Consider the following 27,589-nt stretch of genomic DNA (forward strand, 5'->3'; position numbering starts at 1 on the left):
TGATTCATGTGCAATCTATTGATTCAAACCCAATCTATTCCTGTCACCATATTTGAACCTCATTCAAGTAGCCCCCCGATTCATGTTTCTCTAAAGAGTCGAATCCGTGCTCTTTGCACCTATCTTGGGAGATTAAATGATTCAAACTGAGACTCAAACTTCTGGCTGTCTTCTGTACCCTTCTGATTACTTCAATATTGTCCACCATGTGGGGAGACCAAAACTAGACACACCATTCCAAGTTTTAGTATAAGTACAAAATAATATGCTTCGTCTCAAAGTGAAGTGGTTCATAAATACACCATTGCGTCCTATCTGGCCCAACTATTGCATTACAGTTTATCAAATACTTCATCAGGAGGCTCCATTGAATAGCGACTCCATTACAACTATAGTAATAAATGGCTTTATTTGACCCAATTTACAGAACTCTGGGTACATATATTACAATATCCTAAATTTGAGATCAAATTGTTCTTTTAAATTGTTTTTATTAAAGTTTTTTTTCAACCAGAATTTTTACATAACAGAAAAATAAACGAAAAATATTTAACAAAATTAGGTGGCTGTTATCATTGTACAAAAAGAAAATATACATTAAATAGACAATTCCCCCCACCTGAGCACCCCCCGTCCCAGTTGCTGCTGCTGCTGACATTTTACTGCTCCCCATGAAAGTCAAGGAAAGGTTGCCACCGCCTCTCAAGGCAAACTTTATTCTCTCCAGGCTGAGCAACCCAGCCATGTCACTAACCCAGGTCTCCACGCTCGGCGGTTTCGAGTCTCTCTCCATTAACAAGATCGGTCTCCAGGCCACCAGAGAGGCAAAGGCCAAAACCTCGGCCTCTTTCGCTTCCTGCACTCCCGGATCCTCCGACACCCCAAAGATCGCTATTCCTGGACTCGGCGTCATCCGCGTGTCCAATATCCTGGACATAGCCCTCGCAAAGCCCTGCCAGAATTCTTCAAGCACCGGGCATGCCCAAAACATATGGACATTGTTCGTCGGACTCCCTGAACATCTCGCGCACCTGTCCTCCACCCCAAAGAACTTGCTCATTCTCGCCATCGTCATGTGAGCTCGGTGTACCACCTTAAACTGAATTAAACTGAGCCTGGCACATGATGCGGACGAATTCACCCTGCCCAGGGCATCAGCCCACAGGCCCTCATCTAGCACCTCGCCTAGCTCCTCCTCTGACTTGCCCTTCAACTCCTCCACTGAGGCGTCCTCCGCTTCCTGCAGCTCCCAGTATATGTCCGACACCTTCCCCTCTCCTACCCAGATGCCAGACACTACCCTGTCCTGTATCCTTCGAGGGGGTAGCAACGGAAATGTCCTCACCTGTTTTTTTGAGAAAGTCGCGGACCTGGAGGTATCTGAAAGCATTTCCCGGGGGCAGGCCGAACTTCTCTTCCAGCGCCTTCAAGCTAGGGAAGGTCCCATCTATAAACAGGTCTCCCATCCTTCTAATGCCTGCCCTATACCAGCCTTGGAACCCCCTGTCTATCTTGCCCGGAGCAAATCTATGGTTCTGTATCAGGGTCCAAACTGAGGCATTCCAGTTCCTAGCCATCTGTACACCTAAAGTAACGAAGCTCCTCACCACCATCCTGAGCAGGAGCTCTCCCAGTCTCTCTTCCTGACCCCTCGTGTGGATTTCAAACAGCTCACTTTTCCCCACATTCAACTTGTACCCCGAGAAGCTCCCAAAGTCCCCCAGGATCCGCATGACCTCTACCATCCCCTCAAGCGGGTCCGAAATATACAGTAGCATGTCATCCGCGTAGGGGGAAACCAGAAGTCCTCAGCGCTATGGCCAACGGCTCAATTGCCAGGGCAAATAGTAATGGGGATAGGGGACACCCCTGCCTCGTACCTCGGTGCAACCTGAAATACTGCGACTCAGCCGGTTCGTGGACACACTTGCTACGGGGGCCTGATACAGTAGCTTGACTCACCCTATGAATCCCTCCCCGAACTCAAACCTACCTAACACTTCCCACAGGTACTCCCACCACCCTGTCAAAGGCCTTCTCTGCATCCGTTGCAGCCACTACTTCTGCGTCCCCTCCCTCTGAGGGCATCATAATAATATTCAGGAGTCTCCTCACATTCTTTTTCAATTGCCTGCCCTTGACGAAACTCGTCTGGTCCTCCTCGATCATTCCCGGGACGCAGTCCTCTATTCTGGTTTTGCCAGCAGTTTAGCGTCCACATTCAGGAGCAATATCGGCCTGTAGGTCCCAGATTGAAGCGGATCTTTCTCCCTCTTCAAAATGAGCGAGATCAATGCCTGTGACATCGTCGGGGGGAGGGTTCCTCTCTCCTTTGCCTCGTTAAAGGTTCTTAGCAGGATTGGGCTCAGTAGCACCGAGAAATTCTTATAAAATTCTACAGGGAAGCCGTCCGGACCCAGGGCCTTGCCCGACTGCATACTTGCTAGTCCCTTAACTATCTCCTCCAACTCAATCGGGGCCCCCAGTCCCTCTACCCGATCCTTGTCCACCCTTCGGAACCTCAATCGATCCATAAATTGCTTCATCCCTTCCCCTCCCCTCGGGGGTTCTGACTCGTACAGCTTCCCATAAAACTCCTTGAAGGCTTCATTGATCCTCTCTGGGCTCAACACCGTATTACTCTCCTTATCCCTCACTCCCCCGATCTCCCTGGCCGCTTCCCTCCTGCGAAGTTGGTGCGCCAGCATCCTACTTGCTTTCTCCCCATACTTGGAGACTGCCCCTTTCACTTTTCTCAACTGTGCCTCCGCCTTCCCCGTGGTCAGCAGTTCGAACTCCGCCTGTAATCTCCGGCGCTCCTTTAGCAGCCCCCCCCTCAGGGACCTCCGCGTACTTCCTGTCCACCCTAAGCATCTCTCTCAACAGCCTCTTCTCCGCCATTTCCCTCTTCTATGGGACCTAATAGAGATGGACTCCCCTCTGATGACCGCCTTCATGGCCTGCCAAACTGTTGTTGCTGTTACCTCCCCTGTGTCATTTGTTGGTACATAATTCTGAATGCTCCTCCTTATCTGCCCACACACCTCTTCATCCGCCAACAGCTCCACATCCAGTCTCCAGACGGGGCGCTGCCCGCACTCCGCCCCCAGTCGCAAGTCCACCCGGGCATGGTCCGGGACAGCAATGGCCGAATACTCGACCCCCTCCACCCTCGGGATTGACGCCCTGCTCAACACAAAAAAGTCAATCCGCGAGTAGACTTTATGGACGTGGGAGAAAAAGGAGAACTCTTTCGCCCTTGGCCGCGCGAATCGCCACGGGTCCGTGCCCCCCATCTGATCCATGAACTCCCACAGGTCCCTGGCTGCCGCCGGTCTCGGTCTCGACCTGGACTTAGACCGGTCCAGCGCCGGATCCAAGACAGTATTAAAGTCTCCCCCCGCCCCCCCCCATGATCAATTTACTTGACTCCATGTCCGGGCTTTTACCCAACATACGCCTCACGAATTCCGCATCATCCCAGTTTGCGGCATACACATTCACCAACACCACCCGGGGCCCCTGTAGCTTGCCACATACCATTATGTACCTGCCCCCCTTCTCCGCCACAATGCTCCCTGCCTCAAATGCCACCCGTTTACTCACCAGAATTGCCACCCCTCTGGTCTTTGAGTCTAGCCCCGAGTGGAACACCTGGCCCAACCATCCCCTCCTTAACCTCGTTTGGTCAGCGAGTTTTAAATGCGTCTCCTGCAGCATGGCCACGTCTGCCTTCAACCCCTTTAAATGCGCGAACACGCGGGCCCTCATGACCGGCCCGTTCAGACTCCTCGCATTCCACGTGATCAGCCTGGACGGGGGGTTAAACCCCCCCCTTGCCGACTAGCCATCTCCCTTTTTCGGCCAGCCACGTGCCCGCGCCCCCCGCTCGCTCCAGCCCTCCCGCCGGAGGCCCCCCCAACCCGACTCTCCACCCGTCCCCAACAATTGGCTCCCCTTCAGTCAGCAAAGCAGTGCCCCATCCCAACCCCCCATGCCAAGCACCCGCTTCGCACTGATTCCCCCCCCCCCCCCATTACGCTTCCGTAAGTCAGCTGACCCATGCTGAGCCCGGCCGCTCCCGCCTTTATCTCCCCCCCCTCACAGTGTAAGAGGGCAAGTGGCATCCAGATCCTTGCCGTGCAACGGACCGCACAACACGGGCGTTCCGCCACCTCCTGAAACGAAAACAGGAAAAGAAGAGCAAACAACTTAAATTCTACTAATCGTCTTACACCAGGCCAACGCCCGGTTACGAATTTCCGCCAGCACGTTTCACCCACGTGCAGCTGCCACTTAGTTCAAGTCCAGCATTTTGTGCTTAATGGATGTCCACGCCTCGTCTGGCATATCAAAATAATGGTGCCTGTCCTGGTACATTGCCCAAAGTTTCGCCGGATGACGGAGAACAAACTTCATCCCTTTGATGTGGAGGGTCGCCTTGGCCCAGTTGAATCCCGCTCGCCTCCTAGCCAGTTCAGCTCCCAAGTCCTGGTATATGCGGATCTCGCTGTTCTCCCACTTACTGCTCCGCTCCTTTGCCCAACGCAAGACGCGCTCCCTGTCTGTGAAGTGGCGGAACCTTATCACCATCGCCCTCGGTGGTTCATTCGCCCTAGGATTCCTTGCGAGGACTCTGTGCGCCCCATTCAGTTCCAATGGCCGCGGGAAGGCCCTCGCGTCCGCCCCCTCCGCACCTTCAGGGAGGCCCAGAATCCGCAGGTTGTGACTCCTAGACATATATTCGAGGTCATCCAGTCTCTCCTGCCATCTCTTGTATAAGAAATGAAAAAAATGAAAATGAAAATTGCTTATTGTCACAAGTAGGCTTCAAATGAAGTTACTGTGAAGTTAGTCCCCTAGTTGCCACATTCCGCCACCTATTCGGGGAGGCTGGTACGGGAATCGAACCGTGCTGCTGGCCTGCCTGGGTCTGCTTTCAAAGCCAGCGATTTAGCCCTGTGCTAAACCAGCCGCAATATATAAGGCCTCGTGCGCCTCCACCCTGACCGCCAGGCCCAGGATCTCATCCTCACTCTCGGATACCTTGCTCTCCACCTCTTTTATCGCCTTCTCCTGCACTTTCTGAGTCTCCACCTTCTTTTCCATGGAGGCCTTCATAGGGGCCAGCATCTCCGTCTTCAGCTCTGCGACGCAAATCCTCGGAAAGTCTTGCTGCTCTCTCGACCACTGGGCCCACGCTGCTTGGTCCGTGCCGGCCGCCATCTTGTCCTCCCGGACCCGCTCCGCTTGCTTCCCTGCAACCGCTCTTTTAACAGCCCTGCTCCTGGTTCCCTCCATACAGCAGTGGAGGGAACCTCTCCAGTGTCCTTTCCCACGCCGGTAATCACCGTCCAAGTGCCGTTGCTGCCCCGTTTAAAGGCCCGAAACTCTGATCCCGGCGGGAGCTGCCATGTGCGCGCCTTATTCGGACATGGCCGCTACCGGAAGTCTCAAATTGTTCTTGTGGTAGGCCTACAGACCAGATGGGACAGCATCATGCAGACTTTGTTGTACATTAAATGCCAAGCAAGAAACATTTAACGGCATGGTGCAATGAAAGAAAACTGCGCATGGCCACAGAAATTTACAAGAGTAATGCTTCTGTCAGTGAGAGGCCTAATTCATTGTGAGGACCAGGTCTTGGTTCGATGTTGCCAGTGAGCTGAATACCATGAACAATTGTCTCACTGTAGATTTTCCAACTCTGAGGTTGTGGTATACCATAATGATCTGAATAACATTAGGCACCTAGTCTGGAAGGAGAAACTATTTGCAGTGGGTGGAACTTAGGTTTGTACCTACCCGCAGTATTCTTGAATATTCTCATTCTTTGTGGCCACACAAATCAATTCCAATTTTGTGTTTTGGGCGCTCCTGCTTCACTGTTTGATGCACAGCAAATTTTTTCCCACTTGTCCCTCAAAATTGTATCAAGGTTTCCTTACGTCAGCCTGCTTTAAGTGGGGTCTTGGCCTGCTCTTGGAAATATCGTTCAAAACGGTTAAAATAGCAGCAGACAGGATTGGAGTGAGAATGGGGAGGAATGTGTTGCAATGTGATTTAAGGCCAACAATGTCTAATTTCCTTCTGTGCAGATAGAGTTAAAATCAACCTTTGGGATTCTGGGAGCTCTGATTAAGTAACATTGCTGATGTTCTGGCAAAATATTCAGGACAGGAGTCATTTATTTCAGACTCTGACTGAGTCACTTAGTTAAATTTAATCAATCAAGGTCAAATGTCCAGAGTACAGATTTTATCGAGGGCAAATAATGAGAGAACATGAAATATACAAGAAGGGTTACACTGAAAAATTAACAACTTTTGTCTTTACAGGTGATGACTGATCTTTTCTGTTTTCATTTCAGATTTCCAATGTTTGCATCTTTGTCCATAAATCAAGTGGTTATGTGGACATAAGCTTGTACTTTTTAAATACTTGGAAGATTATAGGAAAATACTCAGGGAAATTACAATACCAATAGCTGGAAGTCTTAAAATTACACTTTTGTATCTTGGTGTACAAACTTGTATCGATCCCTAAACTTCGGCAGCTCTTTTTTTTCCCCTTTAACACCCTCCATAAAACTTGTGTTTGACCAAAGCTTTGGCCATTCCTCCTAATACCTCCCTCTTCAGTTTGACACCATTTTTGTCTGATTGCATATCGGTGAAATGTCAGAATAGAATCAAATCCCCATTTGAAAGTACAGAATTTGCTGCAGTTGATATGGAGTAACTAATGGTATTTTGGAAATTAAGTAGAGTTGACGGGTGTAAAGGAACATCTTTGCTGAACAGCAATACCTGGGAGAGGTAAAAGCAGGGTATTGCAATGCTATCAGTGGCAACAGAGTAATTGCAGAATTACAAGTTTACATCTGTTTCCATTTTGGACAGATAAACATATAATAGAAAAGGCTGGGTGGGAAGCGTTATTGCAAATATCTTGTTCATGGTTCATGTGTGTTAGAATATAGCATTTGGTGTTAGGAATTAAAGTCTAACTGTAGAAAATAGGATAAAAGCAAACCTGGAGTCAATGACATTTAAAAGGTTGGGGCCATTTTTATTTTTAGCTCAACAGCTGGAAAGATAAGATAATTAAAATGCTGGGTTGCAGACAGTGCCAGAATATCTCAAGAAATGGCAGTTCATAAAGTGACGCATGTTTGTTTAATAAAGTCACAATACCCCCTGTAGAAGAGAGAGAGCTACAAAGCAGCAGGTGGTTTAGTTCTGAGACATAATGTTTGCCATGCTGCAAACACTGGCAGTGGAGAGAGATGTTTTGTTTGTGGAGTTGGAACTGAAATTACTTTAAAAGCATTCAGTAAACCTAAAGGGTTGTAAAACCCATTTATTTAATTAGATCAAAGAAGAAATTGTAATTGAGGGATAATTAATCTAAGGATCAGTTTGAAGACAGCCCAGAGCATGGTGTCAATGATGGAGGTCGGTAGAGCTTTGGAGTGGGAGTGAGGGGCAGTGGTTATCTGTTTTCAATTTATCTGGTTGTTTGGGAGACATTTTTAGTTGCAGGTTGGACCTTGTATGGTTTGCAGCACATTGAGAGAAGATGGCCAAAATAAATGACAGATAGACCTGCACCAGAAGCCGAGTGAAACCTTAACTTCATTGACCATGTGGGATGTGGATGAGGCTTAATCTCAGTCTTGTGAGAGAAGCTGGAAGAGTGCCTAGTTTGAAGCTAGTGGGGAAATCTACAGTGGATCTCAAATACTTTTATATATAATCAAGATTCTGTTAAGGAAAAAAACTTGAAATTTTGTGGCATAGGTCTATTCCTTAGAACCAGGTGTTTGCATTTCCCTTTAAACATTAATGGTCCACAACTGGATTGTAACTGTGCAACAAAGCCACTGAACTCTGCAATGGCTTTTAATAATTAATCAGGTGAAGGTTTTTGCTTGCACCACCAATTAATGGGTATTTGCAGAACTTTGTTACTGTAGCTATTTATGGTTTCTTTGAGTAAGACAAACTTAACTGTTAATACAGAAGAAAATGTCCCAGCAGAACCAAGATGGCATTTCTGGGGAATCCCTGAAAGTTTTTGGTGTGCCCATTTTGCTGATTTTTCTAAGTTTTAGTACACATTATTATATTTTTAATAATAAAGTTTGCATGTATGTACTCGGATTGTGATTTTAAAATGAAACATTAGTTTTAACATTAAGATTTTGCCTCTAAAGTTGACTTTTCCATTCAATAACCCAAAACCTATGCTTGGCTGGTCCAGAATACTTTTGCTGAACAACTAACCCATTTGACGGATGTTGGGGTCAGGCATAATAATAATAAAGGTGTGTGAACGCTCGTGAGAATGTCAATATATCAGAGGAGGAAGTGTTGAGTATCCAAAATTGCGTTCAGGTAGACAAGTTCCTGGGGCCAGATGGGAGAGATCCCAGGTTACTGCTTTTAGGCAAGGGGAGAAATAGCTGGGGTCTTAACAGATGTTGTCACATCCTCTTTGACCACATGTGAAGTTCCAGAGGACTGAAGAATAGCCAGAGGAGAAATAGCTGGGAAATAGCTGGGGCAGCACGGTAGCATGGTGGTTAGCACAAATGCTTCACAGCTCCAGGGTCCCAGGTTCAATTCCCAGCTGGGTCACTGTCTGTGTGGAGTCTGCACGTCCTCCCCGTGTGTGCGTGGGTTTCCTCCGGGTGCTCCGGTTTCCTCCCACAGTCCAAAGATGTGCGGGTTAGGTGGATTGGCCATGCTAAATTGCCCGTAGTGTCCTAAAAAGTAAGGTTAAGGGGGGGTTGTTGGGTTACGGGTATAGGGTGGATACGTGGGTTTGAATAGGGTTATCATTGCTCGGCACAACATCGAGGGCCGAAGGGCCTGTTCTGTGCTGTACTGTTCTATGTTCTATTAACAGGTATCTTCACATCCTCTTTGACCACAGGCGAGGTTCCAAAGCACTGGAGAATAGCCAATATTGTTCCCTTGCTTAAGAAAGGAAGCAGGGATAATCCAGTAAATTATAGGCCGGTGAGCCTGACGTCAGTGTTGGGGAAGCTTTTGGAAAAGATACTGAGGGACAGGATATATGCACATTTGGAGGAAAATGGACTAGTTAGTGACAGGCAGCATTGTTTTGTATGGGGACGGTCATGGTCTCACCAACTTGATTGAGTTTTTTTTTGTAGAAGTGACGAAGAAAATTGATGAGGGAAGAAGGGCTGTGGATTTAGTTTATATGGCCTTTAGTAAGGCCTTTGACAAGATCCCACATGGTAGAGTGGTATGAAAACTAAAATCACATGGGATTTGGGGTGGGCTGACTAGATGGATATAGAACTGGCTTGGTTATAGAAGACAAAGTAACAATGGAAGGGCGTTTTTCAGAATGGAGATCTGCAGCTAGTGGTGTTCTGCAGGGTTCAGTGCTGGGACCTCTGTAGTAAATATAAATGATCTGGAGGAAAATGTGGATGGTCTGATTAGTAAAGTTGCGGATGACATGAAGATTGGTGGAGTTGCTGATAGTGCTGAAGATTGTCAGAGGATGCAACAGGATATAGTTGGATTGGCAATTTGGGCACAGAAATGGCAGATGGAGTTTAATCTGGACAAATGTGAGGTGATGCATTTTGGAGGATCAAATCTAGCTATGAATTATACTGCAAATGGCAGAACCTTTAAGAACATTAACAAACACAGGGATCTAAGCGTGCAGGTCCACAGTTCCCTAAAAGTGGAGACACAGGTGGCCAAGCTGATTAACAAGGCATATGGCATGCTTGCATTCATCAGCTGGGGCATTGAGTACAGTTGGGAAATCATGTTGCAGCTATATAAAATCTTGGTTAGGTGGCATTTGGAGTATTGCGTGCAGTTCTGGTCACCACGTTATCAGAAGGAATAATGTGGAAGATTTGGAGAGAGTGCAAACAAGGTTCACCAGGGGTTACCTGGTCTCGAGGGTGTTGGCTATGGGGAGAGGTTGAATGAACTAGGATTGTTTCCATTGGAAAGATGGAGACTGAGGGGAGACCTGATAGAGACCTACAAAATTATGAGAGGCATAGACAGGGCGGATAGTCAGAAGCTTTTCCAGTGGTGGAAGTGTCAATTACAAGGGGGTACAGGTTGAAGGTGAGAGGGGGAAAGTTTAAGGGAGATGTGCGTGGTAGGTTTTCATGCAGAGAGGGGTGGGTGCCTGGCATGTGCTGCCAAAGGATGTGGTGGAAGCAGGCACATTAGCAACATTTAAGGGGCATCTGGATGGATACATGAATAAGGAGAAAATAGAGGGATACAGACCGAGTAAGTGCAGAAGGTTTTTAGTTGGGGCATCATGATTAGCACAGGCTTGGAGGGCCTGTTCCTGTGCTGTACTTTTCTTTCTTCTATTCCTTAATTCCATAGGATGTGACGGTAGCACAGTGGTTTCCACTGCTGCATCACAGTGCCAGGGACCCGAGTTCAATTCCAGGCTTGGGTCACTGATTGTGTGGAGTTTGTATGTTCTCCCCATGTCTGCGCGGGTTTCCTCCGGGAGCTCCAGTTTCCCCCCACAGTCCAAAGGTGTTACGGGTAGGTGGATTGGCCATGCTAAATTTCCTCTTTGTGTCCAGGGATGTTATGGTTAGGTTATGGGGTTGCATGGTTAGGATGGGATATGGATCGGTGCAGGCTCAATGGGTTGAATGGCCTCCTTCTGCACTGTAGGGTTTCTATGATTAGAATTCTGTGATTAATGAAACCTAGATTAGATATGTGACGAGTGCTAGTACTATTCTCATTTAACTCCAGTAACCTTGCAAATTAATGGTTACACTTGTCCAGCTGGGTTAGCTATAGATATGTATTCTTGTTTAACTCCAGTAAAATACAATTTTAGCTGGTTATTCTCCCGTAGTATTTGCAGACATGGTTGGAGGACAAAGTCTTCAGCCTTTGTTGTTTTCGATCTGTTGCTAAGCTGTCGTGGCATGCATGCAGTTCATTTTGGTATAATGAGCATTTCAGACATCCAGCTGATAGAAAACTGTTTGTCCACAACTACCATAGCCCTTAATAATTTTGCTACAAGAATGGTTTGCCTAAGCCAGGGAGGTGGGACGGAAGCTTTCGGAAATGGGAAGAGAAGGGGATTAAGACTCTAAGAGATTTGTTTCCTCGGGGTCCATTTGCAGGATTGAGGGAGCTGGAAGCAAAGTATGGGCTGGAGCAGGGAGAAGTGTTTAGGTATATGCAGGTTCGGGACTTTGCCAGGAAGGAGATACAGAGCTTCCCGGATGAACCGGCCTCCACGTAGTTGGAGGAGGTGCTGGCGGCAAGTGGACTGGAGAAGGGGACAGTGTCAGCGGTATACGGAGCTATGTTGGAAAAGGATAAGGCACCACTGGAGGGGATCAAAGCGAAGTGGGAGGAACAATTTGGAGAGGTTATAGAGGAGGGGGTCTGGTGTGAGGTGCTCCGGAGAGTGAATGCCTCCACCTCGTGTGCGAGGTTGGGGCTGATACAGCTGAAGGTGGTGTACAGGGCACACCTCACGAGGGTAAGGATGAGCCGATTCTTTGAAGGGGTAGAAGATGTGTGTGAACGTTGCGGGGGGGGGGGCCCCCGCTAATCACGTTCATATGCTTTGGTCCTGTCCAAAGCTTGGGGAGTACTGGAAGGAGGTGTTTAGGGTAATTTCCAAGGTGGTGCATGTGAAGCTGGACCCGGGTCCCCGGGAGGCCATATTCGGGGTGTCGGATCAGCCAGGGTTGGAAACGGGTGTGGAGGCAGATATCATAGCCTTTGCCTCATTGATCGCCTGAAGGCGGATCCTGCTGGGATGGAGGGCGGCCTCCACCCTGTGCCCTGGCGAGGGGACCTGTTGGAATACTTGACCCTTGAGAAGGTTAAGTTCGAACTGAGGGGAAGCTCGGAGGGGTTCTACAAGTCATGGGCACTATTTATTATGCACTTTCAAGAACTGAATAACATTGAACATTAGTTGTGGGGGGGAAGGGTGGGTGGGATGCGGTGGGAGGGGGGCTGTGTATGTTGAAGATGGCTATGGGTAATCCCTGATTCCATTTTTTCTCTCTTTGTCATTTGTTTATGTTAACATGCGGGCTGATGTCTGGGCATGGTGGGAGGATGGGATCGTTGTTACTGTTATGGGGTTTGAGATATTTGTTGTTGGTTATTGATTGTTGTTGGGTGTAAATTCGGGAGAAAAATTGTGAAAATATTTTTTTAAAAAAGAATGGTTTGCCTAGTCTTGTTCAATGTGGTGTTTATCACAACTTTGTACTTCTAACTTCAATGCGTTTAGTGTGCTTAATAGTTCTGTAATTAATGGCAGGTAAAAATCATCTTGTATTCATGCTGTCACTTTGATCAAAAGGACATTGTTTAGCTTTAGTACATCTTCAAGGAATCACTTGATGTGTTGCCCACTGGTTTTGGTTAGGTGCTAACATTGAGGTTTATTGGCCAAGCTATGCTACACTTATTTATAATACCTGAATAGAAAATGTAACATAAACTACATAATGCAGTTTCAAATAGTACTGTTTACTTCCCCCATATCTTAACATTTGCACCCTTCCCTACTCTGCTCCCTCAGATGGTACTCATCATTTGTTGGTCATTAGAAATCGAGCACACTTTCGTAGCAGATTTTCCTCCACTTTGGCTTAATTTCCTCCATTACAACATTGATTCTTGCATTTAAGGCAGTGACTATATCAAAAGTACTTGATTGGATGTATAGTGCTTTGGGATGTCTTGACGTCAGGAAGGAACTATTATAAGTACATGACTCTTTTGATGTTGTGGATACTCAGTTTGGAAAAATTACCAATTTGTTGTCGGGCTGATTCGAGCTTCAAGGTGATAGAACAAAAGAACAAAGAAAATTACAGCACAGGAACAGGCCCTTCGGCCCTCCCAGCCTGCGCCGATCCAGATCCTTTATCTAAACCTGTTCCCTATTTTCCAAGGTCTACTTCTCTCTGTTCCCCACCCGTTCATATATCTATCCTGATGCATCTTAAATGATACTATCGTGCCCACCTCTACCACCTCCGCTGGCAAAGCATTCCAGGCACCCACCACCCTCTGCGTAAAAAACTTTCCACGCACATCTCCCTTAAACTTTTCCCCTCTCACCTTGAAATCGTGACCCTTGTAATTGACACCCCCACTCTTGGAAAAAGCTTGTTGCTATCCACCCTGTCCATACCCCTCAATTTTGTAGACCTCAATCAGGTCTCCCCTCAACCTCCGTCTTTCCAATGAAAACAATCCTAATCTACTCAACTTTTCTTCATAGCTAGCACCCTCCATACCAGGCAACATCCTGGTGAACCTCCTCTGCACCCTCTCTAAAGCATCCACATCCTTCTGGTAATGTGGCGACCAGAACTGCACGCAGTATTCCAAATGTGGCCTAACCAAAGTCCGATACAACTGTAACATGACCTGCCGACTCTTGTACTCAATACCCTGTCCGATGAAGGCAAGCATGCTGTATGCCTTCTTGACCACTCTATCGACCAGCGATGGGTGAGAGGTTGATGCAGGCTGGGTATCCTTGTGTCTGAAGTAGACATGCAGATACTTTCCAGTGAAATTTGAACATGTTTGCCTCTGCCTTCTGAAAACATCAGTTTCTGATGGGAGATACTACTGTTTACAACATGAATTGGTATCGGTTAAGTACATGAGCAGTAGTATAATGACAATGAAATCAATATTAAATGTCTTAAAGTAACATTTTGTTAATTTTATAGGTAAACGCCAATCTTTGCATTGTTATTCATGTTTAGCTGTTTTAATGTTTTTAATCAAACTTTGAGAAAAATAAAAGCTACTTAAAATGCCGATTTTAACAATTATTTATGAATTTTGTAGGTAACTGTCCCTCTAAGTCAGCTGATCAGCACTTTCCATTCGCTTAAAAATTCTGCAAGCTCAGTCAGTTCTGCATCTCTACAGTGTCTGCAACGAGAAACACACCAAGAACGCGATCAAGTTAATGAGGTAATTTTTGGTTAAATTATTATTCTTGAAAGAGGAATTGGTGAACTAAGATCTAAAACGCTTTCTATAATTAAAAAAAAAATTGTTGCTCTTTTAAAAATAATGTTGTATTTGTTTGAGGGTGCTCCACGGCAACAAGCATATCGGAATGATTTGAACTTGAGATTTTAAAAAAAAAAATAATTTTTATTGAAATTTTTTCAAAATATGAACATCACAACAATATTAACAAAATAACCGCGGTAAAAACCAAAGAACAACACCCACCCAACTTCAAAAGCAACTACAAACAAATGAAAAAACAAAAGAACACCCAAACAACAAAAGGGAAAGAGATAACACGCGCCACATCCCACAAACCCATGTACACAGTCCCCCCCCCCCCCCCCCAAGGAAAGGCTGCCACCGCCTAAAGAACCCTTGTACTGATCCCCTCAGGGCAAATTTCACCATCTCCAATTTAATGAACCCCGTCATATCATTGATCCAGGCCTCCACGCTTGGGGGCCTCACATCTTTCCATTGGAGCAAGATCCTCTGCCGGGCTACTAGGGACGCAAAGGCCAGAACACCGGCCTCTTTCGCCTCCTGCACTCCCGGCTCCACTGCAACCCCAAAAATTGCGAGTCCCCAGCCTGGCTTGACCCTGGATCCCACCACCCTCGACACCGTCCTTGCTACCCCCTTCCAAAACTCCCCCAGCGCTGGGCACGCCAAAAACATATGGGCGTGGTTCACTGGGCCCCCTGAGCACCTAGCACACCTGTCTTCGCCCCCGAAAAACCTACTCATCCTCGTCCCAGTCATGTGGGCCCTATGCAACACCTTGAACTGTATGAGGCTAAGCCTCGCACAGGAAGAGGAGGAATTCACTCTCTCCAGGGCATCCGTCCACGTCCCCTCCTCAATCCCCTCACCCAGCTCCTCTTCCCATTTACCCTTCAGTTCCTCCTCCGAGGCCTCGTCTACCTCCTGCATCACCCTGTATATGTCCGAAATCCTTCCTCCCTCCAACCCACACCCCCGAGAGCACCCTGTCCCGCACCCCACGTGGGGGCAGCAAGGGGAATCCCTCCACCTGCCGCCTGGCAAACGCCCTCGCCTGCATGTACCTAAACATGTTCCCCGGGGGAGCCCAAACTTCCCCTCTAACTCCCCCAAGCTCGCGAACCTCCCCTCCACAAACAGGTCCCTCAACCTCCTAACCCCTACCCTGTGCCAGCCCAGAAATCCGCCATCCATGCTCCCTGGGACAAACCGATGGTTCCCCCGTATCGGGGCCTCCATCGAGCCCCCCACTTCCCCCCTATGCCGTCTCCATTGTCCCCAAGGGTAGCCGCCACCACCGGGCTCGTGGTATACCTCGTTGGAGGGAGCGGCAACGGTGCCGTTACCAGCGCCTCCAGGCTCGTGCCCACACATGACGCCACCTCCATCCTCTTCCATGCTGCCCCTTCCTCATCCATTACCCACTTACGCACCATCGCTGCGCTGGCAGCCCAATAGTACCCACAGAGGTTGGGCAACGCCAGCCCCCGCCCTATCCCTGCCCCGTTCCAGGAACACTGGTCTCACCCTCGGAGTCCCATGCGCCCACACAAATCCCGTAATACTCCTGTTGACCCTCCTAAAAAAGGCCTTTGGGATAAGGATGGGGAGGCACTGGAACAGGAACAAAAACCTCGGGAGCACCGTCATCTTAACAGACTGCACCCTCCCCGCCAGTGACAGCGGTAACATATCCCACCTCTTGAACTCCTCCTCCATCTGCTCCACCAACCTTGTGAGGTTTAGCTTGTGCAGCGTCCCCCAACTCCCAGCCACCTGGACACCTAGATACCTGAAGCTCTTCCCTGCCTGCTTCAGTGGGAGCCTACCAATCCCCTCCTCCAGATCCCCTGGGTGCACCACGAACAACTCTCTCTTGCCCAGGTTCAACTTATACCCAGAGGAAACCCCCGAATTCACTAAGAATCCTCATCACCTCCGGCATCCCCCCACCGGGTCCGCCACATACAGCAACAGGTCGTCCACATAAAGCGACACTCGATGCCCCTCCCCACCCCGCACCAGGCCCCTCCAGTTCCGTGACTCCCTCAACGCCATGGCCAGGGGCTCAATCGCCAACGCGAAGAGCAAGGGGGACAGGGGACACCCCTGTCTCGTCCCCCGGTACAGCCGAAAGTACTCCGATCTCCTCCTATTTGTGGCTACACTCGCCATCGGGGCCTCGTAGAGCAGCCTCACCCAACGGATAAACCCCTCCCCAAACCCAAACCTCTCCAACATCTCCCATAGATGCTCCCACTCAACCCTATCAAAGGCCTTCTCCGCATCTAATGCCACCACTACCTCCGCCTCCCCTTCCACAGCCGGCATCATAATAACGTTGAGGAGCCTTCGTACGTTCGTATTCAATTGCCTTCCCTTCACAAATCCCGTCTGGTCCTCATGAATGACCCCCGGCACGCAATCCTCTATTCTTGTGGCTAGGATCTTTGCTAGCAGCTTGGCATCGACATTTAGCAGCGAAATCAGCCTATATGACCTGCACTGCAGAGGGTACTTGTCCTGCTTCAAGATCAAGGAAATCAGTGCCCGTGACATAGTTGGGGGAAAAGCCCCCCCCCCCTCCCTTGCCTCGTTAAAGGTCCGGACCAACAGGGGGCCCAACAGGTCCACGTACCTTTTATAAAATTCCGCTGGAAACCCATCCGGCCCCGGCGCCTTCCCTGACTGCATGCTCCCTATCCCTTTAACCACCTCCTCCAGCTCGATCAGCGCCCCCAGTCCTTCCACCTGCTGCTCCTCCACCCTCGGAAATCGCAGCTTGTCCAAGAAGCGCCCCATTCCACCCCCCTCCACCGGGGGTTCCGAACGGTACAGTTCCCCATAGAAGTCCCTGAAGACCCCATTAACATCTACCCCCCCTCCGCACCACCTTCCCAGCTCTATCCGTCACTCCCCCAATCTCCCTGGCCGCGTCCCGCTTTCGGAGCTGGTGTGCCAGCATCCTGCTCGCCTTCTCCCCATACTCCTACACCGCCCCCTGTGCTTTCCTCCACTGAGCTTCCGCCTTTCTGGTAGTCAATAGGTCGAACCTGTTGAACTTGAGATTTTAATACCATATCAAGCATTGGATAAAATAGTCTTTATTATACATGAAGATGCTGTAGTTTGCTCTTTTAACTAGAGATGAAACTAGTTTTTGAATAGTTGTAGATAAAATGATTACACAAGAAGAAAATCTAATTCAAAATAAGATGCAATATAATGTTATATAATTCTTCTATTTCCTCCATAGTCAGTGAAGGATTCCTGTTGCTAATAATTTCCAGTACTGTGCTGGAAATAGTTACCAGCTACCAGATTCTAGGTTTCACAGTAGATGAAGAGCTGAATTGGGCGCAACAGTGTAGCAATATGGTGGCCAAGAGATGTACACGATTATGTTACCTCAAAGCTTTGCAATGGAGGCTGGTGGGATGAAATGTGAGAACGATGGGGACTCTATACTTGTTCTGAGAGGGAGTGGAGGGGGCGAGGGTAGTTGCGTGGGAGATGGACTGCACACTGTTGAGGGCCCTGTCAACAACTGTAGATGGGAAATCACGGTTTAGGAAGAAGGAACACATTTTCGAATTTTGCAAACTGCCATCATCGTAAAAAATGCGACGGAGGCGAAGTAGTTGAGAGAAAGGGATGGAGTCCTTACAGGGTGTAGGGTGTGAAGAGCTGTAGCCCAGATAGCTATGGGAGTCAGTGGGCTTGTAGTGGATATTAGCAGATAGTCTATTGCCGCAAATGGAGACAGAAAGATCACGGAAGGGAAGTGTCTGAGATGGACCAGGGAAAGTGATGGAGGGGTGGAAACTGGAAGTGAAGTTGATGAATTTGTCCAGGTCCGGTGTATCGGTAAAGGAGTTGTGGGAGGGGGCCCGGATAGGCCTGGAACAAGGAATGTTCCACATAACCCATAAAAAGGCAAGCGTAGCTTGGACCCAAGCGGGTACCCATTGCTACATCTTTGATTTGGAGAAAGTGGGATGAGTTAAAGGAGAAGTTGTTGAGAGATACAACACGCCCAGCCAGGCAGAGAGTGGTGGTGGATGGGAATTGTCTGTGCCTCTTTTCGAGAAATAAGCAAAGAGCTCTCAGGCCATCCTGGTGTGGGATGGAGGTGTAGAGAGATTGTACATCCATGGTGAATAGAATGCAGTTAGGGCCCACAAACTGGAATGTGTTAGGCTACTTTTACTGAAATGTACCAGGACTAGAAAAGATGTAGCCAAGGACACTGAGGGAAGTGAGAGTGGAAATTGCAGAGGCACTGGTAATAATCTGCCAGCTTTCCTTTCACACAGCTGGAGGATTGAGAATGTTACACTCTTCAGAAAGGGGTGAAAGAATAAAGCTATTTGTAAAAATAATTTTTATTCAATATTTTCAACAACAAATTTTCTCCCAACAATAAAATAAACAGAATACAAAAATAAACAGAAACCACCCCCCAATACTAAGCAATAAATTAATAACAATACCAAAAGCAAAAAAAAACAGACAAACAGTCGCAAAAGCAACCCCCCTTAACAAATCCCTAACCCCCCCACGGGTTGCTGCTGAAGTTGACCACCCTCTAATGCTCCGCCAGAAAATCAAGAAAGGGCTGCCACCGCCGGAAGAACCCCTGTACCGACCCCCTCAGGGCAAACTTGACCTTCTCCAGCCTGATGAACCCGGCCATGTCGTTGACCCAGGCCTCCGGGCTCGGGGGCTTCACGTCCCTCCACTGCAAAAGAATCGTACGCCGGGCTACTAGAGACGCAAAGGCCAGAATGCCGGCCCCTCTCGCCTCCTGCACTACCGACTCTGAAGCTACCCCAAAGATCGCGAGCCGCCAGCCCGGTTCCACTCTGGAACCGACCACCCTGGACAAGGTCCCCGCCACCCCCTTCCAGAACCCCTCCCAACACCGGACACGGCCAGAACATGTGGGTATGGTTTGCTGGGCCCCCCGAGCACCTCCCACGTCTGTCCTCTCTCCCAAAGAACTGGCTCATCCTGGCCCCAGTCATGTGCGCCCTATGCAACACTTTTAGCTGAATCAAGCTGAACCGTACGCAAGAAGAGGAGGAATTCACCCTCCCCAGTGCGTCGCCCACGTCCCCTCGTCGATCTCCTCCCCTAGCTCCACCTCCCACTTCACTTTCAGTTCTTCCACAGAGGCCTCCTCCTCTTCCTGCATCACCTGATAAATTGCCGAGATCCTACCCTCACCGACCCACGTCCCCGAGAGCACCCTATCCAGTACCCCCCTAGGCGGCAGTAGCGGAAACTCCGCCATCTGCCGCTTAACAAACGCCCTGATTTGCATATATCTAAAATTGTTCCCAGGGGGGAGACCCCACTTCCCCACACACTCCTCTAAAGTCGGAAACCTCCAGTCGAGGAAAAGGTCCCCCATCCGCCTGATGCCTGCCGCCTGCCCTATGCCAACTCAAAAACCCACCATCCATTCTCCCTTGTGCAAATCCGTGATTGCCCCGTATCGGGGTCCAAACTGAGGCCGTCACCTCCCCCTTGTGCCGTCTCCACTGTCCCCAAATTTTGAGGGAAGCCACCACTACTGGACTCGTAGAATACCTTGCCGGGGGGAGTGGGAGCGGGGCCGTCACCAGCGCCTCCAAAGTCGTTCCCATACAGGATGCCTCCTCCATGCGGCACCCTCCCCCTCCATCACCCACCTATGGATCATTGCCACATTTGCAGCCCAGTAGTATCCACACTAGTTGGGCAACGCCAACCCGCCTACCTCCCTGCCTCGTTCCAGGAATACCCTCCTCACCCTCGGGGTCTTGCGCGCCCACACGAACCCCAGAATACTCCTGTTAACCCTCCTTAAAAAAAAAAGCCTTCAGGATCAATATGGGGAGGCACTGGAAGAGAAACAAGAACCTCAGGAGCACCGTCATCTTAACTGACTGGACCCTCCCCGCCAATGAGAGTGGCAAAGCGTCCCACCTCCTAAACTCCTCCTCCATCTGCTCCACCAACCTCGAAAAATTTAGCCTATGCAGGGCCCCCCAGCTCCTAGCTATCTGGACACCAAGGTATCTAAAGCTCCTCGCTGCCCTCTTCAACGGGAGCTCTCCTATCTCCCTCTCCTGGCCCCCCGGGTGCAGCACGAACAGCTCACTCTTCCCAACGTTGAGCTTATGGCCCGAAAAATCCCCAAACTCCCCAAGTATCTTCAGCACCTCTGGCATCCCCCCCGCCAGATCCGCAACGTACATCAGCAAATCATCCGCATACAGCAACGATCGGTGCCCCCCCCCGCACAATCCGCCTCCAGTTCTTCAAACCCCTCAGCGCCTCACCCAGCTAATGAATCCCTCACCAAACCCAAATCTCCTCAACACTTCCCACAGGTAGCTCCACTCCACTCTATCGAAGCTTTTCTCCGCATCCATCGATGCTACTATTTCCGCCTCCCCATCTGCCAACACCATCATCATAACATTGAGCAGCCGCCGCACATTGACATTCAGCCGCCTCCCCTTCACAAACCTCGTTTGGTCCTCGTGTATAATCATCGGGGCCACATCTTCCACCCTCCTGGACAGTATCTTGGCCAACAACTTTGCATCCACGTTGAGGAGCGAGATCGGCCTATAAGACCCACATTGGAGGGGGTCCTTGTCCCGCTTCAGGATTAGTGAGATTATTGCTCTAGATATCGTCGGGGGCAAAGCCCCCCCCTCGCCTCATTCAGGGTCCTCACAAGCAGCGGGCCCAGCAGATCTGAGAATTTCTTGTAAAACTCCACTGGGAACCCATCAGGCCCCGGTGCTTTCCCGGTCTGCATGCTCCCCAGCGCCTCCATCAGCTCCTCCACCTCAATTGGGGCCCCCAGACCCTCCACCCGCTCATCCTCCACTCTTGGGAACTCCAGCTTACCCAGAAAGCGGTCCATCCTGCCCACCTCCCTAGGGGGCACCGACTGGTACAGCCCCTCATAAAAGGATCTGAACACCCCATTAATATCCCTACCACTCCGCACCAGGTTCCCTTCTGCATCTGTGACTCCCCCTATCTCTCTCGCTGCCTCCCGCTTCCGGAGCTGGTGAGCCAGCATCCGGCTTGCCTTCTCTCCATACCTGTACACCGCCCCCTGCGCCCTCCTCCACTGCGCGTCCGCCTTCCGGGTGGTCAGTATGTCGAACTCCGCTTGGAGACTGCGACGTTTCCTCAAGATCCCCTCTTCCGGGACATCCGCATACCTCCTGTCCACCCTTACCATTTCTTCCACCAACCTCTCACTCTCAGCTGTCTCCGCCCTCTCCCTGTGCGCCCGGATAGATATCAGCTCCCCTCTGACCACCACCTTCAACGCTTCCCAGACCACCCCAACTTGCACCTCCCCGTTGTCGTTGGCTTCCAAATACCCCTCTATACCCCGACAGACCCGCCCACATACTTCCTCCTCTGCCAGCAGCCCCACATCTAACCTCCACAGCGGGCGCTGATCCTTCTCCTCTCCCAACTCCAGGTCCACCGAGTGTGGGGCATGGCCAGATATGGCTATCGCCGAATACTCCGACCCCACCACTCTCGAGATTAGCGCCGTGCTGAGGACAAAAAAGTCAATCCGGGAATAGGCCTTGTGGACATGGGAGAAAAAGGAAAACTCGCTACCCCCTCGGCCTCAAAAACCTCCAAGGGTCTACCCCTCCCATCTGATCTATGAACCCCCTCAGCAATGAGGCCGCCGCCGGCCTCTTACCCGTCCTTGACCTCGAACGATCCAGGGCTGGGTCCAACACGGTGTTGAAATCCCCTCCCAAGATCAACCCCCCCCCCCCCCCCCCCGTCTCCAGGTCCGGGATCCGGCTCAACATACGCCGCATGAAGCCTGCATCATCCCAGTTGGGGGCGTACACATTAACCAGAACCACCCGCTCCCCTTGAAGCCTACCACTCACTATTACATATCTCCCTGTGCTGTCTGCCACCACACCCGACACCACAAACGTCAAGCTCTTGCCAACTAAAATCGCCACCCCTTGATTCTTCGCATCTAGCCCCGAGTGAAATACCTGTCCAACCCAACCTCGTCTCAGTCTCACCTGATCCGCCACCTTAAGGTGCGTCTCCTGAAGCATGGCCGCGTCTGCACCCAACCCCTTCAGGTGCGGCAGGACCCGGGACCGCTTCACCGGTCCATTCAGCCCCCTCACGTTCCACGTGACCAGCCGAATCTGGGGGGTCTTCCCCCTCCCTCTGCGCCGGTCAGCCATAGCTCTCCCTCGGCTCACCACGTGCCCGCAGAACTCCCCAGGCCCGTTCCCCATGGTGGCAGACCCCCCTCCCAACACCCCCCATCACCAACAGTTCCCCTTCGGCCCCTGCAGCTGCAACCCGGTATCCATCCCCCCCCCCCCCCCCCCCCCCCCCCCCCCCCCCCCCCCCCTAGCTGCGTAACTCCCTTCATTATACTTCCGTAAGTCAGCCGACACCTGCTGACCCCGGCTGCTCCTGCCATCCCAACGACCCCCCCCCCGATGCAACACAACCACAACCCCCGCCCCCGCCCGAAAACCACCCAGTGCCGGCCCCACCTACTGCTCCTCCCGCGTGGGAGGAAAGCCCGCGCTTCCATCCCAAACCCCGCCTCCCTGACCCAACACGCGGGAAAAGACGGGCACAGGACCGCGAAACCGCACCCCAACCCTCCACCCGTGAAACGAGAACAAAAAAGCACCCAAGTAGACCCAAAACAGTCCCAAAAATCGAAAAAGCCAAACAGCAAAAAGGCATCATCAATTTCAATCAATAAAAGCAAAAGGATACCAAGGAGGACAAAGCCTCCGGACCATGTACATCATTCCCAGCCCCCAGTCCTCAGTTTGAGTCCAGCTTCTCTGCCTGGACCAAAGCCCAGGCCTCCTCCGGAGAGTCGAAATAGAGCTGGCAGTCTTTATACGTGACCCAGAGGCGTGCCGGCTGTAACAGGCCAAACTTCTCTCCCTCCTTGTGAAGCACTGCCTTCATCCGATTAAAACCAGCCCTTCTCTTTGCCTCCTCCGCACTCCAGTCCTGATAGATCCTGATCTCCACGTTCTCCCACTTACTACTCCTCTCCTTCTTCTCCCATCTCAGCACACACTCACGGTCGACGAAGCGGTGGAAACGGACCAGCACCGCATGAGTCTGCTCATTTGGCCTGGGTTTCCTCAGCAGCACTCGATGGGCACCCTCCAGCTCCAAGGGTCCCTGGAACGACCCCGCGCCCATCAGCGAGTTCAGCATCATAGCCACATAGGCTCCCAAATCCAAACCTCCCAGCCCCTCCGGGAGGCCCAGAATCCTCAGGTTTTTCCGACGGGGGCGGTTCTCCATCTCCTCCATCTTCGCTAACCACCTCTTGTGGAGCACCTCGTGCGACTCCACCTTCACTGCTAGGCCCAGGAGTTCGTCCTCGCTCTGAGGTCTTTTGCTGTAGCTCCCGGATCTCCGCACCCGGAGCCGTCTGAGTCGCCGTGAGCTTGTCCAGCGAGGCCTTAAATGGCTCCAGGATCTCCGCTTTCAGCTCTCTGAAGCAGCGATGGAGCAACTCCTGCTGCTCCTGCGCCCACTGCTGCCACGCTGCCGGTTCCCCACCCGCCGCCATCTTGTTTTTCCTGCCTTGCACCTTTCTCTGCTCCAAAACCGATTTTTTGACTGCTCCGCTCCTGGTCCAGTCCATCCACTGGCAGATAATCTTAGTGGAAGTGTTCCCATACGGGGAAAAGCCCAATCAGTACCACTAGGGGCCCTTAAAAGAGCCCAAAGGACCGGAAATAGCGGGAGCTACCGAACGTGTGGGGCTTAGCTCCGCATCACCGCAACCGGAAGTCGTGAAAGAATAAAGCTGGCAACTGCAGAGCAGTCAGTTTGACTTCAGTGGGAGGGATACAATCAATAGTCAGACAAGTGTAGGATAAATGAGTAACGCCAACATGGATTCATTAAACAAAAATAATGTTTAACTAACTTGCTACAGTTTTTTGAGGCAAGAACAAGAGAAGGGCAACTCTGCTGATGTGGTGCATATGGATTTTCAAAAAGCATTTGATATGGTGCAAAACAACAGACTTGTGAGCAAAGATCTGGCACATGGGATGAAAGGGAAAGTAGGCACTTGGGTAAGAAATTGTCTTGAGTGGCAGGAAACAGAGAATAGTGGTTAGTGGATATTATTCAGATGAAAGATTTGCAGTGGAGATCCCGAGCAGGTCAGTGTTGGAAGTGTTGCTCTTCCTAATGCTGCACTATGGTGTTCCGGGCATGCTTTCAATATTTGTAGATGATATGAAGATTATGAACATACGTAGGAATGTATGAAATCAGAGCAGAAGTAGGCTATTCAGCCCCTCCAGTCTGCTCTCTCATTTCGATAAGATCTTGGCTGATCTGTTTTGTTTCACATTCAATGTTCTACACTCTCATCTAACCCTGAAAACCATAGATTCTTGTTCGGCAAGGGAATCAATTTCCTTCCGCTTTAAAAAAAAATTGTTGTCATCTGCGATGAGGATAGTCCTGAACTTCAAAAGGACATGAAATGAAATGAAATTCACTTATTGTCACAAGTAGGCTTCAAATGAAGTTACTGTGAAAGGCCCCTAGTCGCCACATTCCGGCGCCTGTTCGGGGAGGCTGGTACGGGAATTGAACCACGCTGCTGGCCTGCCTTGGTCTGCTTTAAATGCCAGCTATTTAGCCCTGTGCTAAACCAGCCCCGTAGACATTTATTGGATTGGGCAGGCAAATGGCAAATGAAGTTCAGTGCCGAGAAGTGTGGGGTGATTCATTTTGGCAGGAAGAATATGGAGGGACAGAATTTAATGAAGGGAGAAACTCCAAAGGAGATGCAGGAACAGAGGGACCTCAGTTTATTTGTACATTAGTCACTAAAATATAATAATTATTGTCACAAGTAGGCTTGCATTAACACTGAAAGTAGGCTTGCATTAACATTGCACGTAGGCTTGCATTAACACTGCAATGAAGTTACTGTGAAAAGCCCCTAGTCACCACATTCCGACGCCTGTTCAAGTACACAGGGAGAATTCAGAATGTCCAAATTACCTAACAGCATGTCTTTCGGGACTTAGAACATAGAACAGTACAGCACAGAACAGGCCCTTCAGCCCTCGATGTTTGCCGAGCAATGATCACCCTACTCAAACCCACGTATCCACCCTATGCCCGTAACCCAATAACCCCCCCCCCCCCCTTAACCTTGCCTTTTAGGACACTACGGGCAATTTAGCATGGTCAATCCACCTAACCTGCACATCTTTGGACTGTGGGAGGAAACCGGAGCACCCGGAGGAAATCCACGCTCACACGGGGAGTACGTGCAGACTCCACACAGACAGTGACCCAGCCGGGAACCGAACCTGAGACCCTGGGGCTGTGAAGCATTTATGCTAACTACCGTGCTGCCCGGGAGGAATTGATTCCCTTGCCGAACAAGAATCTAGGCTAACCACCATGCTACCGTGCTGCCTTGTGGGAGGAAACCAGAGCACCTAGAGGAAACCCATGCATTCACGTGGAGAATGTGCAGACTGCTCACAGACATACACAGACAATGACCCAAGCTGAGAATCGAACCTGGGATCCTGGAGCTGTGAAGCAACAGTATGTGCCACCGTGCTCCCAAAGCACATAGTATTTTAGCCCTTATCAATAGTGGCATTGAGTACAAGAATAAATAAGTCATGTTGAACTTGTATAAGACATCAGTTAGGTCTCGTCTGGAGTATTGCATCCAGCTGGGAGCAATACTTGAAGGATGTGAAGGTATTGGAAAGAATACAGAGAAGATTTGCAAGAATGATTCTCGGAATGAAGAGCTGTAACAATAAGACCATAAGACATAGGGGTGGAAGTAAGGCCATTCGGCCCATCGAGTCCACTCCACCATTCAATCATGGTTGATTTCAACTCCATTTACCCGCTCTCTCCCCATAGCCCTTAATTCCTCGAGAAATCAAGAATTTATCAATTTCTGTCTTAAAGACACTCAATGTCCCGGCCTCCACCGCCCTCTGTGGCAATGAATTCCACAGACCTACCACTCTCTGGCTGAAGAAATTTCTCCTCATCTCTGTTCTAAAGTGACTCCCTTTTATTCTAAGGCTGTGCCCCCGCGTCCTAGTCTCCCCTGCTAATGGAAACAACTTCCCTACGTCCATCCTATCCAAGCCATTCATTATCTTGTACGTTTCTATTAGATCTCCCCTCAACCTCCTAAACTCCAATGAATATAATCCCACGATCCTCAGACGTTCATCGTATGTTAGGCCTACCATTCCTGGGATCATCCGTGTGAATCTCCGCTGGACCCGCTCCAGTGCCAGTATGTCCTTCCTGAGGTATGGGGCCCAAAATTGCTCACAGTATTCTAAATGGGGCCTAACTAGTGCTTTATAAAGCCTCAGAAGTACATCCCTGCTTTTATATTCCAAGCCTCTTGAGATAAATGACAACATTACATTTGCTTTCTTAATTACGGACTCAACCTGCAAGTTTACCTTTAGAGAATCCTGGACTAGGACTCCCAAGTCCCTTTGCACTTTAGCATTATGAATTTTGTCACCGTTTAGAAAATAGTCCATGCCTCTATTCTTTTTTCCAAAGTGCAAGACCTCGCACTTGCCCACGTTGAATTTCATCAGCCACTTCTTGGACCATTCTCCTAAACTGTCTAAATCTTTCTGCAGCCTCCCCACCTCCTCAATACTACCTGCCCCTCCACCTATCTTTGTATCATCGGCAAACTTGGCCAGAATGCCCCCAGTCCCGTCATCTAGATCGTTAATATATAAAGAGAACAGCTGTGGCCCCGACACTGAACCCTGCGGGACACCACTTGTCACCGGTTGCCATTCCGAAAAAGAACCTTTTATCCCAACTCTCTGCCTTCTGTCTGACAGCCAATCGTCAATCCATGTTAGTACCTTGCCTCGAATACCATGGGCCCTTATTTTACTCAGCAGTCTCCCGTGAGGCACCTTGTCAAAGGCCTTTTGGAAGTCAAGATAGATAACATCCATTGGCTCTCCTTGGTCTAACCTATTTGTTATCTCTTCAAAGAACTCTAACAGGTTTGTCAGGCACGACCTCCCCTTACTAAATCCATGCTGACTTGTCCTAATCCGACCCTGCACTTCCAAGAATTTAGAAATCTCAACCTTAACGATGGATTCTAGAATTTTGCCAACAACCGAGGTTAGGCTAATTGGCCTATAATTTTCCATCTAATTTTCCAATGAGGATACTTTGGAGAGCTTAGAACATAGAACATAGAACAGTACAGCACAGAACAGGCCCTTCGGCCCTCAATGTTGTGCCGAGCCATGATCACCCTACTCAAACCCACATATCCACCCTATACCCGTAACCCAACAACCCCCCCCCCTTAACCTTACATTTATTAGGACACTACGGGCAATTTAGCATGGCCAATCCACCTAACCCGCACATCTTTGGACTGTGGGAGGAAACCGGAGCACCCG

The 27,589-nt window shown here is 49.8% G+C and overlaps 1 protein-coding gene across 2 annotated transcripts in view; it reads left to right on the forward strand.

Annotated features, from left to right (window-relative positions):
• The window catches only part of LOC119966463 (ATP-dependent zinc metalloprotease YME1L1-like), a 79,627-nt gene that overhangs the window by 6,850 nt on the left and 45,188 nt on the right, over positions 1-27,589 (forward strand). For both annotated transcript variants that reach the window (XM_038798193.1, XM_038798194.1), the window contains exon 2: positions 13,893-14,021. In XM_038798193.1, the coding sequence (XP_038654121.1) occupies positions 13,893-14,021 (129 nt within the window). The remainder of the gene's footprint in view (positions 1-13,892; positions 14,022-27,589) is intronic.

Source organism: Scyliorhinus canicula, chromosome 5 (assembly GCF_902713615.1).
Source record: "Scyliorhinus canicula chromosome 5, sScyCan1.1, whole genome shotgun sequence".
NCBI lineage: Eukaryota > Metazoa > Chordata > Chondrichthyes > Carcharhiniformes > Scyliorhinidae > Scyliorhinus > Scyliorhinus canicula.